The sequence below is a fragment of the Peromyscus leucopus genome, chromosome 3, assembly GCF_004664715.2.
Source record: "Peromyscus leucopus breed LL Stock chromosome 3, UCI_PerLeu_2.1, whole genome shotgun sequence".
NCBI lineage: Eukaryota > Metazoa > Chordata > Mammalia > Rodentia > Cricetidae > Peromyscus > Peromyscus leucopus.
Genome location: NC_051065.1, coordinates 107,764,966 through 107,792,616, shown reverse-complemented (window position 1 = coordinate 107,792,616; position 27,651 = coordinate 107,764,966). Strand labels below are relative to the sequence as shown.

At 50.8% G+C, this 27,651-nt stretch overlaps 1 protein-coding gene across 1 annotated transcript in view; it reads left to right on the top strand.

Moving 5' to 3' along the window:
* The first annotated feature begins 823 nt into the window (after positions 1-823).
* The window catches only part of Grip2 (glutamate receptor interacting protein 2), an 84,782-nt gene continuing 57,954 nt past the window's right edge, over positions 824-27,651 (top strand). Inside the window, exon 1 of the mRNA XM_037203920.1 lies at positions 824-1,021. Within this exon, the coding sequence (XP_037059815.1) occupies positions 967-1,021 (55 nt within the window). The 5' untranslated portion in view covers positions 824-966. The remainder of the gene's footprint in view (positions 1,022-27,651) is intronic.

Here is a 27,651-nt window from a genome sequence, read left to right as displayed (position 1 = left end):
CGATGGCACACGCCTGACTACTCTAAACTGTTCCTCGGAGCTGAGATCGGCTGAGCTCAATGGCTGGCAACTTGGCTGGGTGGAACCATCTCTAGGTACAGAGTCAAACCGAGCAGACACCCTTCCGTGCCCCCCAGATTCAGCCTTTGCAAGCTTCTTCAGACAAGCTCTATCCTTCGTGAGCCTCTCTGGCCTTACCTGCAAGATGCAAGCCTCAGGCTTCCTTCTGGAACAGGAGGGAGCCTGGCCTCAGGGCTGTGTCCTGGATGACTTTTGTCCGTCACAAGTAAGGCTGGAGGACATTAATTCATTTAGCAGTCGGCCACTTATTCCCTTCATTAATTTCCTCACTGATTTTTTTTTACCTCATTCATTTATTCGGTCAACCATTTATTCACACCCCTTTAGTCTATTATCCACTTGTTCATTTATTCGCCCATCCATTCATTTCTTACTAACCCATTCATTCCTCGTGCATGCATTCATTTATTCACCCTTGCATTCATTCGTTTACTCTTTAATCCATTTATTCATGATGCAATCAGTCATTCATCCTTGCGTTCATCTATTCATTCCTTTACTTACTGATCTATTCATTCATTTATTCATCCATGCACATATGCATACATTCCCCCACGCATTCGTTCATTCATGAATCCTTGAGTGCAGAGCGCTGGGGCGGGAGGCCGGCGCTGGCAGGTTGCGGGTGCGAGGCCCTCCTCCTCCGGGCGCCCCTCCCGCCCGACTCCCGCGCCGCGCCGCCCCGCCCCGCCCCCGCCGGGAAAGCGCGCGCTCTCGGGGAGCCGCTGCTCAGCCGCGGGCGGGCGCGGGAGCTGGAGCGGAGCCGGCGGCATCTCCGGAGCCGGCCGCCCATGCCCGCGCGCTGGGCCCGCGGCCTCCGGAGCGCTGCGCTGCGCCCGGCCCGGCGGGGGCAAGGCCGGGTGGAGCCGCCCGGTGGCTGCGGGGATGCGGGGCTGGCGCAGGAACCTCGCGTTCTGCCTGCAGCGGCTGCCGGACGAAGGTAGGACGCGGGTGCGGAGGGGCCGGACGTCCCTGGGGCCGGAGGGTCACCGCGGGACGCGCGCTTTGCCCAGAGCTCGACAGGACCGCGGTGCGCACAGCCGCAGCGGAGCCGGGCCATTAGCTGCCACGTGCCTCCTCCTCCGCGCCGCCCGCGGGGCCTGGAGGGCAGGGACCCCGATTCCTCAGAGCTCGGCGCCCAACTTTCCTGCGCACACCCGGCTTGCGACGCTGCGCGCACCCGGAACCCTCAGCCGCCCAAGTTACAAAGAGACTGACGCGGATGAGGGTCCCTGACCGGATTCCCCTGCCGCAGCGCTGCGACGCGGCACCTCCAGGCTGCCCCTCCCCTTACCTGTTGTCTGCACCGCCCGCAGGGTAGAGGATGAGGGTAAAGCGGCAGTGGGAGGACCCGCGGCGGGCTGTCACCGCCAAGCAAAGTTTGGGTTTGATGCTAATTAGGAATTGCTAGGGCCGCGAGTCCCGGACCGAGCGAGTCAGAAGGCAGCTGCCACCACCACCACCACCCCCAGCCCCCATAGCTCACATTTGAGGACGACACAGGGTGGCACGGGCGCTGCCTCACACCTGCCCCTGCCTTTAACCTTCACAACCACCTCTCGGGGGCGCTGTGGTTCTTTCCACTTTACAGGTGAGAATGGCCTCAGAGAGGTGAAGCCCGGTTCCCAAGGTCACACAGCCCGGAAGTGGGGAGAGTTGAGATGTGAACTTAAAAAAAAAAAAATCTATGAGACCCAAAAGCTTTAGGTGGCTTTCTCCCGCCCCCCCCCCTCCAAGTTGAGTCTTGCACAGCTTCGTGGGAAAGCATCCATTTCTGACGCTGGTTGGGGAGGAGGGGGCCTGGGGAACTGGTCCTGCCCATCTGTTCTGCTTAGACCCCCTTCAAGCCTGAGCTGGCGCCTTACGGGGCTCGCACTGAGAGGCTGAGCGGCAGACCTGGCACCGTAGGGACCCAGAAGGGGCAGTTTCTTGCCTAGGGCAAAGGAGGTAGGGTGGTCCGCTAGGGGTATGAAGTGCCTTCAGGGGGTCAGCAAACCAAGAAGGAGCTCTAGCTCAGCCAGGTGCACACCACCCACCTTTGGACAGATAGGGGCTTTCTGGAAACAGAGCCACTTTGACTGAGTTGTCCCCATTCTAAGGCCTTAGTCCTGCCCAGCCGCATAGCCCAGATCCAGCTTTGAAGTGGAGGGCTGTACTGTCCTGCGGGGAAAGCGAGGCTCTCTTGTTCAGCTCTCCTGCTCTATGCGCGCACACAGGCCTGTGGCATGCATGAGTCACATGGCAGGTGTACATAGGGTACCATGTGAGTCACAGTACATGGTATGTACATGTATGTACAGGTGGGTAGCATGTATGAGACACATACGGGGTGCCTATGAGGCCTGTGACACCAGTGAGGGATGGGGGTCAGAGACACTTGTGACAGCTTTGCCTGCCATGGGTGCCATCTGTTGGGGGAAGGCCACTCCCTGGTGACAGGCAGAACTCAGCCTTTGAGTATTTCCTGGAAAATCTTAGTTGGGAATTGATCCTTGACCTCAGCGCTCCAACAGAGGGTGGTGGGTGCAGCTATCTTGAGGCAGGAAATTACTATTTTCAATAGACAAAATCTCTGGCTTTCTCTGGAAATTGGTTCCTGTGGGCCTGCCACTGATGAGAGGCTCTGAGATGTGGGTCCCACTGGACAAAGGTTGGGTGGTGGGAGGTCGCTAAGCTGAGGACAAAACACAGAGACAGGGCTCCTGTGGTCTCTCAGAGGGGAGCTTTACCCAGACAAAGGGATGTTTTGAACAGCACTGACTCCTCTGGGTACCATGCTGGGTAATGCAAGGCCTTGGGGAAGAGGAGCGGGTTTGGGGACCAGACTCAAGTCTAATACCTCTATCCTAGTTTGTTTAACTATTCCTGTTTAACTATTCCGTGATAAACACCATAACCAAAAGCACCTGAAGGAGGAAAAGAGTTTATTTTGCTTATAGGTCACAGTCCATTATAGTGGGAAGCCAGGGCAGAGCTCAAGGCAGGAATCTAGAGGCAGGAACTGACAGACCGTGAAGGACTGCTGCTTCTTGACTTGTTCCCTGGCCCATGTTTAGTTGGCCTTCTAAAATATAGTCCATGGCTCAGTGGTTAAGAGCATTGGCTGCTCTTCCAGAGGTCCTGAGTTCAATTCCCAGCAATCACATGGTGGCTCACAACCATCTGTTATGGGATCTGATTCCCTCTTTCCGTGTGCATGAAGGCAGGTCACTCATATACATAAAATAAATAGAAAAAAAAATATAGTCCAAGCCTACCTGCCTAGGGACCTTACTGCTCACAGTGGGCTGGGTCCTCCAACACTAGCAGTCAATAAATTCCCCCACAGCATGCCCATAGAGGCAATTACTTCATGGAGGTTCCCTTTTCCAGGTGACTTTAGGTTTGTGTCAAATTGACAGCTGAAGCTAACTATGACAGCTTCCCTAAGTGCCAACTGGGTGACCTTGGGCATGCTAATCTTCCCCCTTCCTTTTTGCATTGCTAAACATTGAACTCATGTATGCTAGGTAAGCTCTTTACTCTGTTTTGGAACTTAGGTTTTTTTTTTTAATCCCACCCTGCAGGTGTCATGAAGAGTCCCTGCTGTCCTGTCTTAGTGTGGGGACTAGCACACAGTAGGAGGTCTTTCTTCCTGATGGTTACAGCTGATCTGACCTTAGATTTGGGGAAACAGCACAATTGGTAGAGAGCTCAGGACCCAGTGTGGATTTTGTGTTGAGTAGCCTGTGCAAGGCAATCCCTTGCTACGATTTGGGGGAGTCAGTGGTGTGGCTGATTGATCTGCTGCCTTGCACTCTGAGGTTGACTTAAAGTGATAAGACTACTCAGCACCATTTTTGGAACCTGGAGCAGTAACCAGGTTCTTGGAAGAGGGAAACACATGGCCATGCAGTTGCAGGGAGCGTTCTGTGATTCTTGCTTCAAAACTCTCTCTGTCTCTCTGTCTCTGTCTCTCTCTCACTCTGTGTGTGTGTGTGTGTGTGTGTGTGTGTGTGTGTGTGTGTGTGAGAGAGAGAGAGAGAGAGAGAGAGAGAGAGAGAGAGAGAGAGAGATGCTCCAGTGAACCTTCACCTTGACCTTCATGCTCCTATACAGTGACACATTCTCTTCCATTTATTGCGGCAAATGCTTCATGAAAGACCCCACCACCACCACACACACAGACATATACACACATGAACCAGTGACTGTATGGTTAGAAAAAATAAAAGCAGGTCTTTAGCTGAAAGTTGCTCCAGTCTGCCAGAGAGGCAACAGACATCCAAAGTGCCCAGTGCTTGGAGGACGCTACTGAGAGATAAGAGACTCTGCAATCCAACTGTGATGGTCAACTGCTGGCCGGTAGCATCTTCCCAGGGTTGTCCTTTGCCGGTCCTTCCTGCTCTCTGACAGACTTTTGGAATGTTAGCCAGGGGAGTATCAGAAGTCATCACGCTCTATTCTTTCCAAAGAGATGAGGAATGAAGGAGCCGCCGTCAGTATGTCTAGAGCCCTGCTCTGGGTGCGGAGGGTCCCACCGTGAACAAAGAAAGACAGGGAGAGATAAAGAAGTGTCCAAGTCAGTGTGAAAGGGACAGCTTCAGAATCTTCCCTGAAGTGAGCTGACTCGTGGGGGAGATATACTGCAAAGTCCCAGGGAAAGGGATTTCTTCAGGAAGGGCACATGTGGCCAAGGAAGGTGACTTCAGTTGCCTGAAGAATAAGAAGGCCCAGCAGCTCAGCAGTGATTTGGGCCAAAAGCAGCAGGTGCAAAAAAAAGTATGGGTGTTCAGGGGTCGTGTATGTTGGACAGTGTGACTTGAAGACAGGAAAGGAAGCAAGAGGACAGGGATGAGCTGTAAGGCTGAAGGAGCCCAGATCTTGAGATGCAAGGTATCTAGCCCCTATGGCAGGGACTTTTTGGTGAGCGCCTTGGGAGGACTTAACCCCGGACTTGGGCTGACTCCACAGATAAGCAGGATCCTGAGTAGTGTGAATAGCAGCCGGGAGAGACATCCCAAACAGAGGTTTGACACAGTACAGGGCAGATGTGGCTAAGCAGTGAGGGTAGAGGCGCCTACAACAGGCCCGAGGCGGCTCCCGGAGCTGTCCAGGGTGCTGACAGGCGCGTGCCAACTGTCTGGAATTACAGGCTGTTAGGATGGCATGCAAGTGTGTGTGCACGCACACGCCTGTGTCCTGTGGTACCCAGTTAGCTGATGTGTCCCTGTGTCGGTTACCTAGGAGACAACGGGAAAGATGATAGGATGGAATGTGATTGGCTACTCACTCCTGCTGCTCATCTCTCTGTCAGACCCGCAGGCAGGGGTTACAAATGGTCCTTGTGGGCATGCCAAATGCCGGAGAGAGCCTTGGATGCTCACAGCCCCAGGCCCTGGGTGAGTGTGGCTGCCAGTGCGTGCCATGCACTCAGCTTGAACAAAGCGGCATCTGGAGCTGATGGACGTCCTGCTGTGAAACATCTGCTCAGGGCTTTAAATCAGGTAGCGGGGACCCGATAAATTTAAGAAGAACTAGCCAGACTCAGGAAGGGATCTTTTGTTTGGTTTTAATAACTGTAATGTCAACACACAATCTGATTTTAAATGCCTCCTTGGGCCTCCAAAAATGCAAATAAGGCTTTGAACGGCGGAAGTTATTTCCCATGACGAGGCGGGTGATGTCAGTGAGTGGCTGCCCCGCCTCCACCTGGCCCGCTGGGTGGTGTGAAGCTATGATTGGGCTTTTCCTTCCCTCCCCGTCTTTAGAACATTTCATGTTCCTGTACATTGTGAGTGGAGGGACATAAGATCCACATTTTGCTTAGAAAGGTGTTAGGGGGAACAAAGCTGTGTGCCACCTTTCCATAGCAGTCAGGGGTGGGGGTGGGCAATCATTTAAGCAACCCGAACAGACAAAAGAAAACAAAACAGAAATCAGCTCTGAGACCACAGAAGGTTAGCCCTGTCCGTCTTTTCTCCCAGTGCGTGCTTCAGACTTGGCAGGTGATGCAGCCCGGAAGGAAGGCAGCAAAGTCCCCTTGTGTTCCCAGCTTCTATGTCCTAAGCTCAAGTTTTCGTGTGCCCAGAACGAGACTTCTCAGCATCTTCCTGATTTTTAGTGAGAACAATAACAAAAAAAAAATTCTCCCGTAGAGCCAGCGTGGTTTTATTCACAGCACTTTCATTTCCATGCCTTTATTCCCAGCACTTGGGAGGCAAAAGGAAACAGATCTCTGTGGTTTGGAGGCCAGCCTGGCCTACATATGGAGCTCCAGACCAGCCAAGATTCTATAGCATAGCGAGACTGTCCGTCCTCTGCCATCTCCTCAGTTCCTTCCTCACTACCCATGTCACCCATCCTCTCAGCCTGTCTGATGGGCTCCATTGGAACAGCACATATGGGTGGCTCCCATTGTTTAAACATCACCCCTGGGGCCCAGGACTTACTCAGAGGTAAGGCAGAGCCCACAAGAGGAGCGAAGGGAGCCCAGGACTTCTGCACTCTCTGTCGCCTCCGTCAGACCGTCCTTCGGTCCAGTGTCCCTTCCCGACCACCCATCTGACACAGCAGCCCTTCACCTCTACAACTTCCTCCCTGCAGCCCCCTAAGGGGCTGACTTCTGTTACCCACCTTTCCTGCTAGTATATGTCATGCCAGCCGCCATCATGTCTGCCGTCCACTCTGAGATACTCGGCTGCTCCTTAATGACACACACGAGGGAAGGCAGAGGAACCACCTCCAGGGAGCTCCTGTGGTGAGCCAGGGCCTGGGCATCCTTCCTCACATTCTTCCTGTGAGGTGATGCCTGCAGGGAAGACGGTGAAGCTGGAGGAGGGAGATCCCCTGGTCTGGGCATCCCCGTTCAGTTGAGTGCTCTTCCCAGCCTTGTGCAGCCCCTCCCCAGCCCCGCTCCTACTCAAACCTCTAGTCTAGACTACCGCCGGGGGGGGGGGGGGGGGGGGGGGGCTTCAGTCCCAGCCGGTGTCCTGAAGCTGTGGGACCTCTGAGCCTCCCCTGTCTTCTCTGTAAAGTGGGAGCATGAACAGCCCCAGGTGAGGAGCCAGAGAGATGAAGGTAGGAGGAGGGGTCCTTGTGGGATAGTAGCAGAGAAATGAAGTCAGAGCCTCGTTAGGGAGAGCAGAGCAGGACCAAATGTCCTTCTGTACCCCAGGGCCACAAGCTTGAGAGACAGAGACCAATCAGTGAGTGCTTCTATATTGGAATGGGATAAAATCATGCTCTTCCATCTTTAAAATTTATAATCAATTAAAAAAAACTCTGTGTGTGCACGCGCACCTGTGTATCACATGAGTGCTGGTACCCATGGAGGTCAGAGGCCTGGGATCCCCCTGGAGCTGGAGTTGCAGACAGTTGTAAGCTGCCTGATACAGGTTGTGGGACTCAAACTTTAGTCCTCTGCAAGAGCAGCCAGTGCTCTTGTCCACTGAGCCAGCTCTCCAGCCCCATATACTTTTTTTAAATAGATAATTAAAATAATCTTAAGCAGAAACTCCTTGTTTTTTTTTTTATGAAAAAGTGAATAAAATAGTTTGAAAGAAGTAAAAACATTAAAAAAAAAAAAAGAAAGAAAGAAAGAGTGCCTCAGGCCAGACAGCTCCTATGGCTACTCGATTAGCCCATCTGGGCCTCAGTTTCCTCCTCAGGAAAATGAGCAGATAACCCTCCCCAAGGAGGTGACATGTGGATGCAGTGAAATAAAGCAGAAGAGGAAATTGTCTGGAAACCACAGACCAATCTTGTGCAGCCTTTAGGACGGTGGGCAGGAGGGGGTGGTGCTGTCAGGTGACCCTGGAGCAGGGACCAGGTGAGAGGAGGCTAAGCAGCGGTGGCTCCCCGGTGTGTTGTGGCTCCCGGTGTGCCGTGGCTCCTGGGTGTGCCGTGGCACTCAGGTGTGCCGTGGCTCCCAGGTGTGCCGTGGCTCCCGGGTGTGCCGTGGCTCCTGGGTGTGCCGTGGCTCCCGGGTGTGCCGTGGCTCTCGGGTGTGCTGTACACCGTGCTCTGTGTACTTTACAGATTAACTATTAGTTTTCATAGCAACCCTATGAAGCAAGAACTTGTGTTGGCTTTTTTGGCAGTGCTGGGATGGAAGCCAGGGCTTTGCAGAGGCAGGCAAGTGCGCTACCACTTGGCAACCTCCTCAGGCTTTTTGGTACAATGAGATGTGGTCTCATGGTGTAGCTGGCCTTGAAATCTCAATTCTCCTGCCTCAGCCTTCCAAGTGCTGAGATTACAAGCATGCAACGTCATGCCTGGCTGAGAGAGGCACTGCTTTCACTTCCTATTTGTCAGATGAGGAAACTGAGGCATAAAGGTTGAGTGACTTCTGTGGGTGCGTACAATGAGGAGCAGGTCTGGGCCTGAACCCAGGCTGCTTGAGCCCAGGGTCTGTTTTGCACCACACCGCCTTCCCCAAGGTGTCCTTTAGATGTGTGCATCCTGTCCTAGAGGGCCTTTCCTGGCTTGGGGATGGACTCCCCTCCCCAGGACTGTGTTCTGTAGAGCCTGATCCCAGGACAGGGAGTCCTACCAGTCTGGCTGGACTCTAAAACCAGAGGGTGATCCACCAGGCCAGAAGAGCAAAAATGGTGATGCCGGCTACAAGGCAGGGCTTGTTTGACTCTCTGTGGCTGGAAATACCAGTGGCTAACTTTAAATGGGAGGAGAGAGTTCGCAGCACTCTCCTTCAAAGACAGGGCACATGTCTTTGAACTTGCACTCCTGCTGTCCTTAGGGAGGTCCTTAGGGAGATCTATTACCACACTCCCCACCCAGCCCGATCAGCCGCCTCCCACCTGCTCAGCTAACAGCGCAGTAGCGGAATTCGGACTTCATTCTTGCTCAGACCCTTGAGAGGTTTTCAGGTGGGAGTGTGGCGTCTTCAGAAGGCTCCCACTGGCTGCTGGAGGGCTGAGCAACTAAAGCAGACTTAGGGAGAACACTGAAGTCACACTCTTCCCTCCTCACCACGGCCTTGCCAGGCTGAGCTATCGACTTATTATCAGTTGAGGAAATAGAAACTCCAAAGGCCAGTTTCACAAGGGAAACAAACTGAAAAAAACTGGAACCAAAAAAGCAAAAAAGTGTTTATGACACAAGAAACCACAGACAAGGTTCAGGCTGCCCCCTCCCCCACCCCCAGGCCAGGAAGAACTATTCACGGCACAGGGTACTGGCAGATGATAATATCCTGAGCGCAGAAAGATCCCTCCAATGAAAAGAGATAAGAAATCTAGGCAGTGGTGGAATCTGCACGGGGAGTTATTAGCAGCAATGGCCGGATGAAGAAGAAAGGTGGCCGCCGCCACATCATCTTTGGTAATTTTTATGGTAGCATGGGGGAGACACCCACAGAGACAATAGCACAACATCAGTTTTCTTAAAGGCTTGTTTTTTTTTTTTTTTTTTTTTTTTTTTAAGGTTTTATTTATGTGTGTGAGTGTTTTGCCTGCAGGTATGTCTGTGTACTATGTGCATACGGTGCCCTCAGAGACCAGAAGAGGGCATCAGATCCCCCAGAACTGGAGTTACTGACAATTAATTGTGAGCCATGTGAACTGAACTCTGCAAGAGTTAGCTAATGTTCTTAACCTCTCCAAACACATAAGATCAAGTTTAATTTTTTTTTGTTTATTATTGTGTGCATATAAGAATGCATGCCAAAGCACATATGTAGGCCAGAGGACAACTCTGGGCAGTCAGTTCTTGCCTTCTGCCTTTACATGGGTTCCAGGAGTGGAACACAGGCCATCTGGCTTACACTGTTAGGTGGCAAGGACCTTTACCCACTGAACCATCTTGATAGCCCCAGCACAATGTCAAGTTTTAAGAGGAAATGTAAAAATATAGAGTAGCTAGTGTTGACAAGACCCCGGGGGAAGCAGGTATTGACGTTACAGTCAGCAGAACCATGTTGGAGGGAATTGGACAGTTACCTGCTAATCTAGAAAGTGCTAACATCCTTTGGTCCTCCCTTCCTTTCCAAAGTATTCTAGGGAACTCTCTAGCACAGGGTAGGGGATGAGGAGATCTGTTTCCATGTGTCTTAGTTACTTGTCCAGTTGCTATGATAAAATACTCTGCACCAAACCACGTCCTTCCCTCTCCTACGCTGGGGAGCCACTGTTAACCATTTCTAGCGTACCCTTCTGGAAGTTCCTTTACCTTGGTAGGGCACTGTTGATGCTTTCTTTCCCCGTCTCTCCATCAGTGCCGGCATGCCATCCCACGCTTCTGCACCCTGCTGTCAGATCTACTGTGCACAGAGCTGGCTAAAGCGAGATAGGGCACCTTTGGGGCTGGGTGCGGTGGAGCACGCCTTCGATCTCAGCACTCAGGAGGCAGAGGCAAGTGGATCTCTGTGAGTTTGGGGCCAGCTTGGGCTACAGCAGGAGTTCCAGGACAGTCAGGGAGACATAGAGAGACCTTGTCTCAAAACAAACAAACACAACCCATGAGCCAGGGCACCTTTGAGAGTGCACGGGGTGATCTACTGCATCCCACTCCGGCTTAAGCAACAGAACCACAGTACCACACAGCTCTCTAAAGGCTAGTCAACCTTGCCTCTTTTTGTTTTTTAATTTTTATTTAAAAATTGTTTTCACGCACTATATTTTGATCATATTTTCCCCTTCACAACTCCTCCCTATCCACCCAGTCAAATAAACAAAAAAAATGAAAGTCAGAGCAAACTAAAAAAATAAAACTAATTAAGACAAAAATACCAAAACAAAACACAACCCAAAACGAGCACAAAAAGAACATGGAGTCTGTTCTGTGTGGGCCAACTACTCCTGGGCAGGGACCTGCCCTGGAGGGTGGCTGATAGGACCAGTGACAGTCCATGAAGCTGTCCTGTCTCCTAAGAGTGATTTATCTGGTAGGAAGAGGACTCTTGTGCAGTTCAATGTCCCTGGTTTGGATCCCCTTTGGCTAGTTGCTCAGCAAGGTGGGTACCTCAGGCCCAGAGGAGGGGGATGCAGACAGTGAGATGGGCTGGTGTGGAAGGCACTGGCGCTTCCTGCTGGGAATGTCTCGAGCTGGGAAATCCTATCTGGCAGACAGCCATCCAAACAGCCATCCTTCAACCAAATGAACTACTGCTTCCCCCTTCCTGTCCTGGGAGGTAATTTATCCCAGGGTGAGGAATGAATTCTCCCATGATGCCTCCCTGCCAGAGACCCTGCAGCCTGAGATTTACAGCTTGCCTTCTGTGCAGAAGGCTAGGCTCCAGATTGATATCAGGGGTACAGAGTAGCGGCTTGGGGTTGGTGAAGTCTTGGATGGCAGGCAGCAGGGGCAACAGTATTTCACCGTGAGTCTGGGCCAGGCTGTAAATCAGCAGGCTGAGGCCACCTCCCCACAGTCATGCAAAGGGCCGAGGGAGACCGTGCCTGTGGACAGCACTTAAGACCACCCTCAGAAGCCACGTGGTTTGACTCTCTTGGGTTCTAGGTGGGGAAGTGGGGTACTGAGGAGAGGAGCAGTAGCCAGGGGTCCTTTGAGTGGATCCTTCAGCTTTTTTTTTTTTTTTCTTCCAAGCCAAAACCAAGCTGAGCCACAGAGCTCACTCAGAATAATTGGTTTTGGGTGTTTTGAGACAGGGTCTCACTATATAGCACTGGCTGACCTGGAACTCACTCTGTAGTCCAGGCTGGCCTCAAACTCAAACTCACAGAGATCTGCCTGCTTCTGCTTTCCAGATGTTGGGATTAAAGTCGGGTCACCATGCATGGCCAACTCTAGGTCAAGAGCCAGTGATTTGCTGGGGCCGTAACAGTGGCTAAGAGCTTGGTGAACCCTGCCTGCCAGCAGGAACGCACAGGCTCAGCTTGTCTGCTAGGGGTTGGTGGAGACACATCCATGACAGGAAGGTGGAAAAGAACATCCAAGGCTTTGGTTGGCATTTGATTTTCTGTTTCTGGGTATTATACAGGACACATTATGGAGAGATATGTGGCTGATTAATAACATAACACGTACCTAGGACTGTGGAAGCATCACAGATACCTTTTTACAGGGGAGAGTTTGAAGCTGAAAAGGTTGGGGGACCATTCTCTGCCTACCTGTAGGACCTGGGATCTTAGAAGGTGGAAGATGGGGCTGATGGGATGGATGGCTCAGGTCTTGCAGAGGACCTGGGTTGTGTTCCCAACCTCAATGTCATTGTCGGGACAAGTGGCTAGCTGTGGCGCCTATTAGCATACCAAAGCGAATGCTAGCCTCCAGGCTTTCTCAGTGTCACAGCTACCCTGGTGCTGCTCAGCTCCCCTCACCCCACCCCTACCCTAAACTCCAACTCATGGGCTTCCCTTCCCCAGCTCCTCATTCCTATATAATCCTGTCATTTCAGAGCTGTGCGGTCTTGGCTCTCCCTTTTGTCTTTCCTCTCTTGGCCCCCCTCTCCTGGTTTCCTGTGCCCACCCTCTTCTCTCTCGCCCACCCTCTAGCATGGACAAGTGCATTCTGCTGGCCATGTTCAGTGTACTACCTCCCCACCGCTCTGGACTCTTCCAGATGCCTCTGGCAGTACTCCCCTTCATATCTACAATAAAAACTTGCCCTTCAACCATACCTTGGAGCTGTCATGTCCTCAGTTTATACATCTAATGCCCAAACCCTCAGGCTATACATCCATGTGATTCATAACTGCCTATAATTACAGCTCCAGGGGGTCTGATACCTTCTGGTTCTGAGGGCATTTTTTTGCACACATATGCACATACTCACACATACATACACAGATAATTTTTAAAATGTAAAAAAAGAAAAAGGCCATTTGGGTAGTGAGTCTATCATTAAATCCCAGTGGCTTTATAAGAAACACACATACACACACACACACACACACACACACACACACACACACACACTTGCGTGCACACACACCCATATGTCACATGATATTCTATGTGGCCTTGGGACTTTGCAGCAAAAGAATGATGTCCCTAAGACATTACAACCAGAACGGTGAGCTAAAATTAATCTCTTTTTTTAAAAAAATAAAAATAAAATAAGATCAGTAGCCTCAGGAATTTCATCATAGTCAGGAAAAACAAACTAAGGCCCTATTTTACAGCCGAGGAGCTGGAGACGCAGAAAGGAAAGGTTTTGCCTGATTTCCTCTTGCAGGCCGGTGACGTGGCTCTTCCTTTTCCTCTCTTTCTGACGAAGAAGGAAAAAAATCACCTTGCAAGGTGTTTGCTGGGCATTAAATCTTTTAAATAATGAAAAAAAAAAAAAACCGCCAGTAAACAAGAGCGCGGCCACGGCCATTTCCCACAGGACAGATAGGTGCATGTTTCTGACTTTTGGCTAACATCAGGAAAAAAAAAATCAGTCTTTTGCCAAGGTGTCTTTGAGATTCAGGATGTAATTGTTGTCGCTGAAGACCATCTTGATAATAAAGACCCAGTGCCCTGGGGTACTCTAGTGGACTCTGTTTTCGTCTGTCATGCCAACACAACCTTATGTTTGCTGTGCCTTCACAGGCTTCCCAAGGTCAGCATGTTCCTGGGTTATTAAAAACCCTTCTTCTTGTAGTGTGCCCCATTGGATGACCACACCGGGCCTGGTTTCTTTACCAGCTCCCCTACCGCTGGGCACTGAGATCGTTTCCAGCCTCGCTTATAAAAGCCGCGAGAACTGCCATCGGCCTGGCATGTGGCTCCTTGCGGCTCTCCCGCGGATGTTATTTCTTGTGCTTGTCATTTGTAATGGCCACATCATCTCTGGGAGCGTTGCTGTTCCTCATGTTCTAGGCCGTGTCTCCCTCTCATCCAGTGAGAATGGCCCCTTGCTCCTAGCGCCATCCTGTAACCTCAAGCAGGGAGGGGAGGTTGCCGCATCTGTCACCTCCCACCTGTTGCCCCTTCACTGAATGGACCTTCCCCTTCCTCAGAGGGAGCAGCAGTGTGGTCCTCGGAGGAAAGCACTGAGGGGTGGGGGTGGGCCAGGGTGACAGTGGGGCCAGCCATGCCACTGGTACCTGAGAGCCCATGAGGGAAGTCAGGGCTGAGGTCTTTGTGCCGCACATGGCTCCCTCAGGCCACTTCACACTTCTTTAAGTCTAACCCACCTCCTTGATGTGGCTCACAGGGCCTCCTCCGACAGGTGCCTTAGGACAGGGTGGGATCATACATTTTCGGTCCCTTTCCCTGCTTCCCTCAGGCCAAGGGAGCCCACAGAACTGCACTGTGCTGACTTGTCCCAGTGAACCTGTCTCTCGTAGCTGTGAGGATGATGGGCACCTGTCAGGGCTCACAGGCGTCCACTCCAGGATGTTGGGTCAGACGCCTTGAAAAATACTCTTTTACCTTGAACTCTCTGTCCTGTGGGCTGGAGGGTGTGAGTGAGCCCTGCCTCAGTCCCTGCCTGTAGGTACCCTGGAGGGAGGTGGAAAGTGGCCCCTTGGGGACAATCAAAAGCAATTACCGTGCATCCCCACACTTAATTTAATGAAAAGGCCGGGTGGGGAGGCAGAGGCGGCCAGGCGCGGCCTGTGGGCTGAGGGCAGGCGTGATTCCAGGGAGATTGATGGTGCTTCATAAAAGATTCAGCTCTGGTTGATCTGGGACATGGCCCGGCTCAGTGCCTGCAGCCTGGGAGGCAGGTGGTCTACACTCCTGAGGGTTCCAAACACTGTGTGACGCTGGGTCAGTGGCAAGCCCCTCTCTGCACTATCTGCTTCCTCTCCTAGCCCACTGTCTTTGGTTGATGTGTTTTCGAGCCTTTCACAGGCCTGCTGGTGTAGCGCCTTCGTGTGCCTTCCAAGGTGCTGTTCCATTTCACAGAGGAGGAAACTGAGGCTTCGAGAAGCCCAGCATCTGGCAAACCTAGAGCAGTGCCGGGGCTGAGTGGCCCTTGCAGGTGTGTGTGTGGGGAGCCTCCACAGTGGGCTAAAAGGGCACCTGGAATTTGAGGGGGCTCTGGCTCTTCACACAGCCTTGGCGTCTGGTCTGTCACGTTTTATTTTTCCTCTCAACAGAGAGGTGGTCAGGACAACTAAGAAGCTGGTGTGAACCCACAGCAACTAGTGTTAGGGGTAGTGTTGGGGCCCAGCCTTCTTCCGGCACACTGCACAGGGCGTTGGGCCCCCCTTTTCCGGGGCTCATCTCCTCCACTCGCTCGCTGTGTGACTCTCGGCAAGCGAGCTGCCTTCTCTGAGCCTCTGTAGCCAGGATGACAGGCCTCGGCTTTTCCAGAGCTGTTACGTGGATCTCTGGATCAGGTGTTGCCTGGTAGCTCCTGCTTCGGAGATCCCCTTTCCAGGCTGTGCACACCATGGAAGGGGGTCCCACCCGAAAGCCGCCCCTCTTCCCACAGTTGCCAGCTCTGCGGTGGCAGCCTGCATAGCCCCCGGGGGTGGAGGAGGGAGGGAACTCAACGTGGGCCGTGGTGCAGATGGCAGGCAGCTAATTTATTTACCTCTTCCTAATAAATATGCACAACACATAAATAAAATATCCCACTTGTCCTACTCACCCTCACCCAGGCAGGCAGCAGCGGCCGCAGCCGGCCGCGCAGCACAGAGGCTGTCTCTGCCTTCGGAGAGCGGTCCAGGTGAGAGCTGGGGACTCTGCTCTCGCCTCCTTCCGGGCTCAGACTCCCGTGGGTGGCACAGGTCCTCCTGTCCCTGGCTCAGCGAAGTGAAGCCCAGGGCCTTCTGCTTCCTCTGCAGGAGAGCAGGACCTGACCAGACTGTTCTGGAAAGTGGTGAGTGTCTGTGTTAGTCTGATTATTGCTGTTGTGATCCAATTCATTTTGACTTAGGTCCAGAGGCTTCATTCAGCCCGCAGTCAGCTGACCCCACTGGTTTTAGGCCTGTGAGGAGGCAACATCCTGGCTGATGGACCTGGTGAAGCAAAACTGCTCACCTCATGACAGCCAGGGAGCGGAGAGACGGGAGGGATGGTGACCAGGCATAACCCTCAAGGGCATGCCTCCAGGGACTCACACCCTCCACCCAGGCCCTCCCCTCTTGTTTCCATAACACCATGGCATCAGGAGTTCACTGATGGATGAATCCACTATTGGGCCAGTGCCCTCACTATCCACCATCCAAAGCCCCATCAACAGCAACCAAGATATCAATACACGAGCCTCGGGGATGGCTCAGCTCCAGACCCAAACAGCTACCACTGAAGCCACTGCCATCTTGCGCTGGGTTGGACTAGACTGCCCGACTGTAGGGACCACTCCAGAGGGTCGCACCATGAGGGGCCCAGTACTGCAAGCTTTGGCCTATCTGCTTCCCCCACACACACACCTGCTCCCTCCTCCAGACAGCTCTGCCCTGCGCTTCCTATCCTTCTCATCCTAGAGCTAAGAATCAGCTCTAGAACAAAGTAACAATTCCAGGAACTGCTACTCTAGAGCCGGAAGCAGTCTAGGAAGGGTGGAGAGCAGTCAGAGTCCTGACTCTCCCTCTGCCTCAGTAAAGTCACGAGATTTCTTGGAGTACCAGTATCTTCATCTGTGAAATGGACGGTATTTGTTGGGGGGGGGGTGTTGGTGAGACTTATAGTTGTTTCTCTGAGCGGTAAGTGCACCGGGCACTGCCATAGGCCCTGGTGGTTCACTGGTAAATGGGACACACCAGGACTCTGCCCAGTGGATCAACAAACAGATGTGCACACTCATGATAGGTCGCGAGGTGAACATAACGGAAGCATTTGCCTAACAGCCAAGATCCACAGGCAGCCTAGGTGTGCATCACCAGAGGAGAGGATTAAGAAAGGCTTGTTGACATATGCAACAGAGTCTTTGTAAATGTAAATGTACAAATGGAAAGAATGGAAATGCAGGCTGGGGAGATGGCCCAGCAGTTAAGTATGCACTTCTCCCTAAGAGGACCTGAGTTCCATTCCCAGCACCATGTTGGGCAGCTCACAACTACCCCTAGGAGATCCATCACCCTCTTCTGGCTTCCAAAGTGTCTTAGTTACTCTTCTTTTGCCAACGACCAAGGAAAGTTATAGAAGAAAGCATTTGACCGAGGGCTCAGGGTTCCAGAGGGTTAGAGTCCATGACTATTGTGTCAGGGAGCATGGCAGCAGGCAGGCAAGGGTGGCACCAACAGCAGCTGAGAGCTTACATTTGCTCCACAGCATGAAGCAGAGAGAGAGAACTTGAGGGGGGAAGAGAGAGAGAGAGAGAGAGAGAGAGAGAGAGAGAGAGAGAGAGAAGGAAGGAAGGAAGGAGAGAGAGAGAGAGAGAGAGAGAGAGAGAGAAGAAAGAAAGAAAGAAAGAAGAAAGAAAGAAAGAAAGAAAGAAAGAAAAGAAAGAAGAAAGAAAGAAAGAAGGAAAGAACTAGGAATGGCATGGGCTTTTGAAACTTCAGTGCCCTCTCCCAGTTACATACCTCCTCCAACAAGACCATACTTCCTAATCCTCCTTCCCAAACAGTTCTACCACCTGGGGAACAAGTATTCAAATATATGAATATATGAACTTATGAGGGTCATTCTCATTTAAACCAACACACACACACACACACACACACACACACACACACAAAATTTTGGCCAGGCATGGTAGTACATGCCTGGGAGGCAGAGGCAGGTTGATCTCTGAGTTTGATGCCAGTCTGGTCTACACAGAGAGTTCCAGACTAGCCAAGACTACATAGTCTCAATAATAACAACAACAACAATAATAGTAATAGTAATAAAATCTTTCTTTAAAAAAAAGATGAAATTACATCATTTTTAGGAAAATCCTGGATTGGAAATCATCTTGTTAAGTGAATTAAGCCAGAATCAGACAGCACACATTTTCTCTCAGATGCAGATTCTAGATTTATATGCATGAAAACAAGAGAGGAACTCTTGGGGTGAGAGAAGGGACCAGGGGGAGGGGGGAGGACAAGAGACAGTCATGGGGTGATCCTGGACAATGTGCCATGGGGCATAAGCACAACAATGTCACACACACAAAAAAGCCCTTTATTCTGTACCCTAACTAAAACCAACACCACACATGAAATGAGGCAGAGCCAGGGGACAGAGGGAGCAGATCACTGCCAAGTCACTGAGGGCAAGTCTCCTGAGTGCAGAGAACCATCGGCCTTGAAGAAAGGAAAACAGTCAAGGGGCTTTGGGGAGTGTGAGCAGGAGGCTGGGTGTGAGCACAGTGAGGGAGGGAGGAGCCCTGCCAGCATGGCTCTTGGCATGGGACAGGTACTTGTAGGTCCTTCTTTCCTCCTCCCTGCTGCCCACATGCTTTGTGGCTTTCCTTGGCCTGTGCTAGAATCCTTCATGCCCCCTGTATGGGAGTCATGGGTTCCTACAAGGCTCAAGCTGAAAGGATTTTATACTTGTACAAAGACCCTTTAGGTGAGTCCTGTGGGTAGCCTGTGATCCCGCCTCCTTTGCAGCTATATAACATTTATACTCGCAAAGGATTTGCAACCAGAATTGTGGTGGTATTGTGTTCTCCAAAATATTGTGTACTCTAATAAATTTATCTGGGGTCAGAGAACAGACAGCCACTAGATACAAAGGCTAGAAAATGGTGGCACTCACACCTTTAATCCTAGCATTCCAGAGATAGAAATCCCTCTGGATCTCTGTGAGTTCAAGGCCACATTGGGAAATAGCCAAGCATGGTGACACGCCTTTAATCCCCAGAAAGCCAGCCTTTAATCCCAGGGAGTGGTGGTAGAAAGCAAAAAGATATATAAGGCTTGAGGACCAGAAACTAGAAGATTTTGGCTGGTTGAGCATTCAGGCTTTTGAGCAGTAATTCAGCTGAGACCCATTCTGGATGAGGACTCAGAGGCCTCCAGTCTGAGGAGACAAGACCAGCTGATGATCCGGCGAGGTGAGATAGCTGTGGCTTGTTCTGTCTCTCTGATCTACCAGCATTGACCCTAATAACTGGCCTCGGGTTTGATTTTATGAATAAGAACTTTTAAAATTCCTGCTACACAGAATATATAAAGAGCTCCTATAAACTAACAAGAAACTGGGCCAGGGACCTGAGTGTGCACGTCCCGGGAGAGGAACACAAAAATGTGCCCAACAGCTTTGTGAGGAAGGAGAACAGAAAGCCATAGTAGAGCGCCTGCCAGAGGGCTGATATGAACGGCCTCAAGAGGCTGGGGAGCTCTGGTGAGTGGGGCAGTCCTCAGATAAGAATGACAGGGTCATGCTTACCCGCCTGAGCTTTCACTGTGCAGTCCGTCTTCCCGTGACCCTGTTGCTAGGTCCTCCTCCTAGTTCTCCTTGGCCTCTCCTGCTGCCTTGTTACTCAGCTCTGTCTACAGCTCGCATATGCAGGGGCCTAAAGCACCAGGCGGGTTATCCCGTCAGTGAGCCTCGCTATTCCTCCTCATGCCTCCCGGGGAGGCAATGACAGCTAGATAGTATTTAGTTATATAACAGACCTGGTCCCAGCTGGGGAGAGAGAGAGAGAGAGGGAGAGAGAGAATACTCCCATGCTCACGGCAGCTTCAGGAAGGGTTGTATCCAGAGACTCACAGAGCATGCACCCACACCTTCTCTGCACTGCTGGTTCAGTCTCAAGCAGCCTATCAGATTCATATCTTTCTACTTTCTGGTGGGGGAAACAATTGCCTGGATGGCTTTAGCCAATATCCCAGGGCCATCTCCCATTGGTCAGTATGGAATCACTTGTCTGTTCCTCGCTTGAAGAATGGCTTGCTTGCTTGGATTGGATGGATTTAGCTAGTACCTTTCTTGGGAGCAAGGTCAGCCATTTGAACTGCCCATGAGCAGAGAGAGGTAGGGAAGAGGTTGCCCCAGGACAAAATAAGGGTGTGGGTACCAGAAGGAGGTCTGGATGGTTTGTGGGCATGCAACTGTTCATTTGAATGAGGAAGATGAAGCTTGGTTATGCCGCAGAACTCTACCAGTATGACCTCTGTCTATCTACCCACCCACTCAATCTATCCCGTGTACCTGTCTCTGTCTGTCATTTTAAGGAACTGGCTCACATGACTGTGGAGTCCAGGCTGGGCTGAGAGTTTCTCTGGAGGAGTCTTGTTCTTCTATTGAGGGACCCTTGCTCTGTTATTAAGGCCATCATTTCTATATTAAGGAGAGGTGACAGGCTTTTCTCAGTGTCCACGCATGCTCCCAGATAACATTTAATGTCTGACTAACCTGCTGGGCACAGTGGCTCAGCAGTTCGAGGATCAGAGGCTTTATTTTTTGCAGGCAACTTAAGCATGCTGTCCTTATCCTCCCGGGGCTGTGAGGAACTGTTTAGGGAGGGCAGAGGAAGCCACAGCAGAGGAAAGGGGAGGGGGACAGAATGATCTCCAGCTCTCAGTGTCAGTGGTACAGCTCTGAAGGGAAAGGCATCCAGGTCGTCAGAGCCAAGGAATACCACAGTCACACTACACAACAAACCTCACACAAGCCATTTATTGGGAGGGAAAAACCCAGGAGGGCGGCTGCCTCTGCTTGGGCAAGGAGCAGCAGAGAACTGGGCGAAACACAGGGTTTATACAGCGTTTCTTGGAGGGTGGAGCTTTCCAGGGTAGGGATTAGAGGATTTTCAAGTCCCAAGTTCGGGCTTTTTATTCTGTAGGGTTGAGCTTGGCGGCCTGTGTCTGGAGGGGCTGGGTCTGGCCATTAAGGCTGTTAGAGTGTTCTGTGGGTGGAGCCTGGACAATGGAGGTCTTCAGGGGCAGGGCGGGAGCAGGCTTGGAGTCCATGGATGGGGTTGTAAGTGAATGTTGGTAATGAATTGCCAGCTGCACCCAGCCTGGCCCTACAGGGACCCAGAAGCAGGGCCTGATCCAGCTGCAAGGCACAAGCTGAAGTCTCCAGCCCTGGGAGCATCCTGGCACAGGATAATTTAGCCATCAGCCGCTGTGCCAAAAGGCACAGTGCTATGATAGACATAAGAATCACAGTGATTAGTGACAGGGGGACCACCACTTAAATGTGGCAGGCAAGCTCCCTCCACCCCTGCCTAACAGTGAGCACAGCCCAGAGGCCTGCCCATCGACAGCATAAATTCCAGCTACTCCTGCCACTGGGGAGCCAGAAACCATAGAGAGATGGCGCTTGTCTCTGCAGACTAACAGAGTTCTAGAGAACTTGGCAACTAGTAAAAGCCAGTTGAACACCTGGTATCCAGCCTAGAGTTAAGATGAGGGGAATATTCTAGAAATTGAGACTCAAGGAGAGAAGCAGGACAAACTACTAAAGTGAAAGACTGATTTGTGGCCCAGGTTGGCCTGATACCAGAGCGAGAGCTGTCTCATTTTCAGGGGCATTTCCATCGAGCTTGTGCCTTCAGCTATGGTGGTGACAGCTGGTTTCAACACCAGACAGAAATCGCCACAGTCCACGGAAGTCATCAAAGTCCATAGAAACCAGTCCACAGAAACCACCGTCCACAGAAACCACAGCCCGCAGCCATCACCTCAGCCCCTCCCCTCTGTAAAGTGCTTCTCAGTTTGACGAAGCTCCCGATTAGTATCCAGCAACTCCCTGTTACACCACAAAATACCTACGACACTTGTGGTTTGGAAGTTGTGGCCCCTGGTGTTGGCCCTGTGCTGAGGCACCAGATCATGCCAAACATGTGGCAAAGCTACTAACTTCACCCACCAGGAAGCTAAAAAGGAAGACACCAGGCCCCACAACTTCTTTTGAGTGCACACCCATGACCTAAAGTCCCACACTGGGCCCCATCTACAGAGTTTCAGACTGCCCAGCAGAGCAAGCCTTTAACATGTGGGCCTTTGGGGACACGCCATCCAGACTCCAGCAGTGCCCACCTTCCTTTCAGATCACATGGGCTTTCTAGAACATTTCTTAAAGTTGGCTTTATTGATGTATAATTTATATGGAACAAAATGTATTCATTTCAGTACACAGTTCAAAAGTGCACACGTGACCACAAACCCAGTCTGAGAATGCTGAGAACTTTCTAGCTTCCCCCAAAGGTTTTCCTGAGCCCTTCTGGCCTGGCCTGACTCAGGACACCATCAACCTGTGCTGTGGCAATGTACATTAGGTTTGTCTTTTTTTTTTTAATTTTTATTTTTCTTTTAATTTATTTTTTTAAATTATACTCATGATATTCATTACTTACACTCATGATATTAATCACATTTGTGGTATTCATAGATTACATTCCCAGTATTCATTCAATTGTATATATATAAATTTTAAATGTCAAATGTCATTTCCTGAAGGGGGTAGGAAGTCTTAAATACAGGCTTACAGCACAATGGGAGAACCCCGGAGGGCAGAAGTTCGCTACTGATGTTTTACAATCTTGCATCTAAGCTGTTAACGCCCATTATTCAGGATACACAGACAAGGAACTTCCTTTAAGCATTCAGGAGGTTGGAACCTGGCAGGGAATTAGCATTGGGAGGATATCAAGGTCAAGGTCCGCAAGCAAGGCAACAGTTACCCAAAATGGGGGCCAGGGCCCTGCAGATCCCCCTTTTATTAAAAAATGAGCTTTCTGACTTGGGTTGTGTGGGACGTCAGCAGGTCACCTTACCCGTCATGGAGACGCCTGCCCAGGCCACACAGGTGCTCTGTCTTAGGTTGGTGAGTGCCCTCCCAGGTATTACCCGTCTCTGAATACTCATTATCATACCGGCTCAATCGTGTGTGAGCTGCATAGTTAATTGCTGCCGAAGATCTCAAAGTGGCACTGGGCTTGCAATCTGTGTGTTCGATACAGAAAAGACCAACAGAGGTCCTATCTCACCCATAGCCAGTAGGCTAAAGGCAACTGAGCCATTCCCTTCTTTAATGAGCCATATTGTACATTGGAGTCCTTGTAAGACAGTATCCCAAAAGCAACTAGAACTTGAGTTTATAAATTTATAATTTTCAAAGCCAATTGAGATGTATATAACTACTGAATTAAATTTCTCATGCCCAATACAATGAAAGATTAACTGTGGTAGCTACTTTTGTTGCCAGGGTCTCCACTGTGCTAGCTGTAGTAAGCAATTATGAAATGATAATCCCAGAAACAGTAGCAGCAGTGTGCGCCATTGCTATAACAGCAACAGGAGCAGTGTCAAATACTCTTCTGGATTGTGTGGACATCCACTGGCATGGATACAACTCCAGTAACACGAACCACCAAGGCCCGTTTTTCTTGATCCCAGCATGACTTTAGCTGGCAACTCTTCTGGAGAATCCAATCTCATGGCTACAGTTCCTAGGCTTACATTAATGCTTGCCAAAGCTGGCCATATTGGGCTCTCAATCTCCATTGGCATCAGAAGGGTAGATTTTTTTCATGAAGACCCATTAGGTCTCTGTCATGTTGGGCTTCAGCAGTAGGTCTGTCTTTTTAAGAGTTCCCTGGAATAGAATCACACAGTACGGTCTTCTGATTCAGGTCTGGCCTCCTGAAGTGGGTGTGCCTCGGGGCACTGTCCTCTCACTGGTGACGTTAGAAGTGGCTTCCAGTCTGGGCTGCTCTGAGCACCCATGAGTGCTGTGTGTTGTGTCATATGGATAAGGGAGTATTTGTCTGGCTTATTTATGGTGAGGAAGTTTAGGGGCAGAGCTATAATGCAGCTGGTCCCTGGGTGCAGAAGAGCCACACTCAGCTGACAAGTCAGAAAGAAGACAGCCCCCATCCCTCCCATCCTTCCCAGACTCTCCCTAGGCATGTCACTCAATCCTGCCAGCAGTCCTGGGAGATGAGTAACGTTGTCCCCATCTCTGTAGTGGTTGAAATGAGAACATCCCCCACAGGCTGTGGTGTGTGAACGCTTGGGCCCCACTGGTGGTGCTGGTTGGGGAGGTTCAGGTGGTGCAGCCTTACTGAGGAGGCACTCACTGGGGATGTGCTCTGGGATTAATGTCAGGAACCAGCCCAACTATCGAATAGTCCTTGAAGGGAGGAGTGAAGACTGAGAAATGATAGACATGAAAAAGATAGATGTAGACAAAGAAAAAGATAGAGACACAGGATAGGTTCAGGAGGGCCCTGGGTCAATACCACAGTCGCCTCGAGTTTATTCCTAATGGGCTTTTTATACACCAGCAAGGGGAGACGCAAAAGATCCTCCACTTTCAAGGTCAAGGTACAAGGTACAAAGTACAAACAAGTGTAGACCGTTCCTTAATTTTTAAAACACCTGGTAACTACGCCTTTGGCCAAAACATCCTATTATGCAGCCTCGTGGGGCAAAGCAAACTCGGACTCTCTGACCTTGAGTCAAGATGGAGTAAGGCCTCACTCTGGAGTCTCTGTGGGCCCCCACAGGTTAAAAGCCTTGAGTTTGATCTCTCTGCTTTAGGCTGAGACCCTGAGCTCTCAGCTTCACGCCCCCCATACCTGCTGTGGCTGCCATGCCTCCCCACCCTGATGGATGCTTAGCCTCCGAGAACTGTAAGCCCAAATAAACTTTTCTATAAGTTGCCTTGCCCATGGTGTTTTATCATGGCAATAGAAAGTAACTAAATATAATCTCCCAGTGAGGAATCAAGGCTGGGGTCCCAGGGAGACCCAAAGCACAGATCCCCTTAACCTATAGACTGCTGGGGTGAGGATCAGGCTATTATTGTTTTGTTGTAAATGCAGCAAATGCATGGCTGAGGGGATGCACCTTCCTTGGCTGGCACAGGGTTATCAGGGCAGAGGCATCCACTATGTACACCAAGTGCCTACTGACCTGGGCCCCCAACTTCACATGTACCCTGCAGCCTAGTCTGGGCAAGGACTGGCACTGGTTTAACTTGAGCCTGGGGTATTGTTAGCTGCCTAGGTCATATTTGCTGGGACACAGGCAAGGTGAAATTTTTATCTGACCTAGACACAGCTTTCCTCAGAAAATCCATGTGTTTCAGGGCAGGACCTCCCAGGCTGGGACCACAGTATGAGCAGCTGTTGGAGTTAGAAATGGCCGCAGAATGCCTGGAGAGGAATTGGGAAATTGGGAATATTGCCATTTTATACTGCTGAGTAGTCAAGAACCTAAACCACTTTTTAAATATATTGTATTAGTCTGATTTCTGCCACTAAAACAAAATACCCAGGGCTGGGTGGGTAATTTGTAAAGGGGAAAAAAAAAACCTTTTTACCTCATAATATAGAGCCATCCAAGAGCCAGATTCTGCTCCCCTGAGGGTCTCAGAGTTGGCAGCATCATAATAGAATTGGCGTGTGTATGAGTGTGAGTGCGTGAGATGGGAAGTGCCGAGGAGTGGGGTCAGGTTTGCTCTTTTCTGACAACCTACTCTTGCAGAAACTAACTAGTTCCCTGAGACCTGCAGACATTCCTTTCCACAGCCTGCCAGCAGGTCCCACCTCTTAAAGGTTCCACTACCTTTGTTCTTTTTAGACTGTGTAGTCCTGACTGTCCTGGAACTCACTCTGTAGACTAGGCTGGCCTTGGACTCACAGAGATCTGCCTGGCTCTGCTTCCCTAGTGCAGGGATTAAAGGGTGTCACCACATTCATCCCACTACTACTTCTCCTCGCCTCCTCCTTCTCCATCTCCTCCTTCTCCATCTCCTCCTTCTCCTTCTCCTTTTTGGTGTGTGTGTGGGGTGTTTTCAAGACAGGGTTTCTCTGTGTAGCTTTGGAGCCTGTCCTGGAACTCGCTCTGTAGACAAGGCTGGCCTTGAACTCACAGAGATCCGCCTGGCTCTGCCTCCCAAGTGCTGGGATTAAAAGCATGCGCCACCACCGCCCGGCATCCCACTACTTCTTAATACTGCCACACTGGGGGCTAACCTTCCTACACATAAACTTTTGGGGGACAGCCTACCCCCCAAGGCACAGCATATCTCTATGTCCCTGTCTTCCCATCTCTTCCTGCCACTTCTGTCTCCATCTTTCTCTTTGGTCTCTTTTTCTGACTCATAAACATGTTTCAATTGCTGGTGAATAAACTTGGGCCATTTGTCTCGTGTCCAATCCATCATGCTCATTGCTAGCAGAAGTAATCAATGTGAAATAAAACTGACATCGGCTAAAACCACACACAGGAGAAATAGCCATCGACTGAAAATCGACAAGAGTCAAACCTCTATGCCCGTTTTCAAGGCTGCAGAAATCTGACAGTGAGAATTAGAGCTGACAGAAATAATGGCCCGACAGGGAAACCCAGGCGTGGAAGTGGTCTGCAATCAGTAGTGATTGATGGATCAAATCTTCATTACAAATTTTAATTAGACAAGACCTGATCCCGATGTAATTGATCTCAATAAAGCAAAAACCGAGAGAGGGAAAATGTGGGGGCAGCTGAACTGCGTCCTTTGGAGGATGGAGCAATGGCTTAAGTACAGCTGATGAGCCTCATGTCAGCTGCCTTGGGCATCGTGGCTGGGCAAATTCAAACTTGTGTTCTAACAGTGGGATCACAGGGACACCCCCCCCCCCAATCTGGAGGGAAGACGCTGGTGCCGAGAATGTGTGTAGAGGTGGAAACAATAAGTGGGTATCTGTGGACAGTGTCACTAGGCTGTGTGGTTGGACATTGGCCAGATGGGCCTTTAGAAAGTGTCTCTGAGAGGTGGGTGTCTGGGAAGATGGCTAGCAGATAAAGAACTTGCTGTGCAAGCTTTAGAACCAGAGTTCCTGTATCCAGAACCCATATAAAAAGTTGGGTAGGTATGGTGGCCTGCCCATAATTCCTCTACATGGGGAGGCAGAGACAGGGGATCCTCACAGCAAGCCCATGAGCCAGATTAGACTAAACTATGGTGAGAGAAGAGTTCAGTGAGGGTCTCAATGTATATGGTGGAGGGCAATCGAGAAAGACACTCAGCATCAACCTCTGGCCTCCAGACGCATGCGAGTATGCGTGTTCACGCACACATAACTGTAATGTTATATGCCCACACATATAAACATGCATACATTCCTGAATGAACACATATATACTTCATCCCACCCCCAAAGAGCCGCTCCATGGACTGGGGTGTTTGTGTGTGAGTCAGTCAGTAAGGTGATTGCCTTGCAAATACGAGGACCTGAAGTCAATCCCAGAACCCATCTAAAAGTCAGACATGGTGACATGCTCACAACTAGGCAGGTGTAGACGAGCCAGTCTAGCCTTACTGGTGAGCCAGGCTACCAAGAGACAAAGGTGGCACACAGAGTTCCCGAGGATGCCTCTGCACGAGAATGTATGTGCACCTATACATTTAAAACAAGTCCTCCTTGTCCCCAGAACTAGTAAGGATGTGGACTGCTAGGCAGTAGCTACCCCTCTGGTGGTAGTCTTACACAGTTAACATGGGGCTGCCTCTCCACATTTACAGAGACTGGCTTTGCGTCTAGAGACTCGGGCTCCACGCAGCCTGTGCCTGTGAAGGCTTATCACAGAGGATGGGCCTGCAGCTTCCTTGTCTCCCACCTGCCTCCCTGGCTCTAGGGAGAGGGAATGAGCTTGGCAGATGTCTGAGCAGACACCAGCTGCCTCCTTGATGACAGCTTCTTAATTGTTTTCTCATCGCCTTTATTTATTTTTTACCTTAAAGGGTGGGCAGGCCAGTCAGAGCCCTGCTCGCCCCTTTATGAGCCCCCTATGGACTTGCTGTGCCCCCCATCCTTCACCCATGGGCACCCACACTCCTGGCTTTGTGCATATCATTC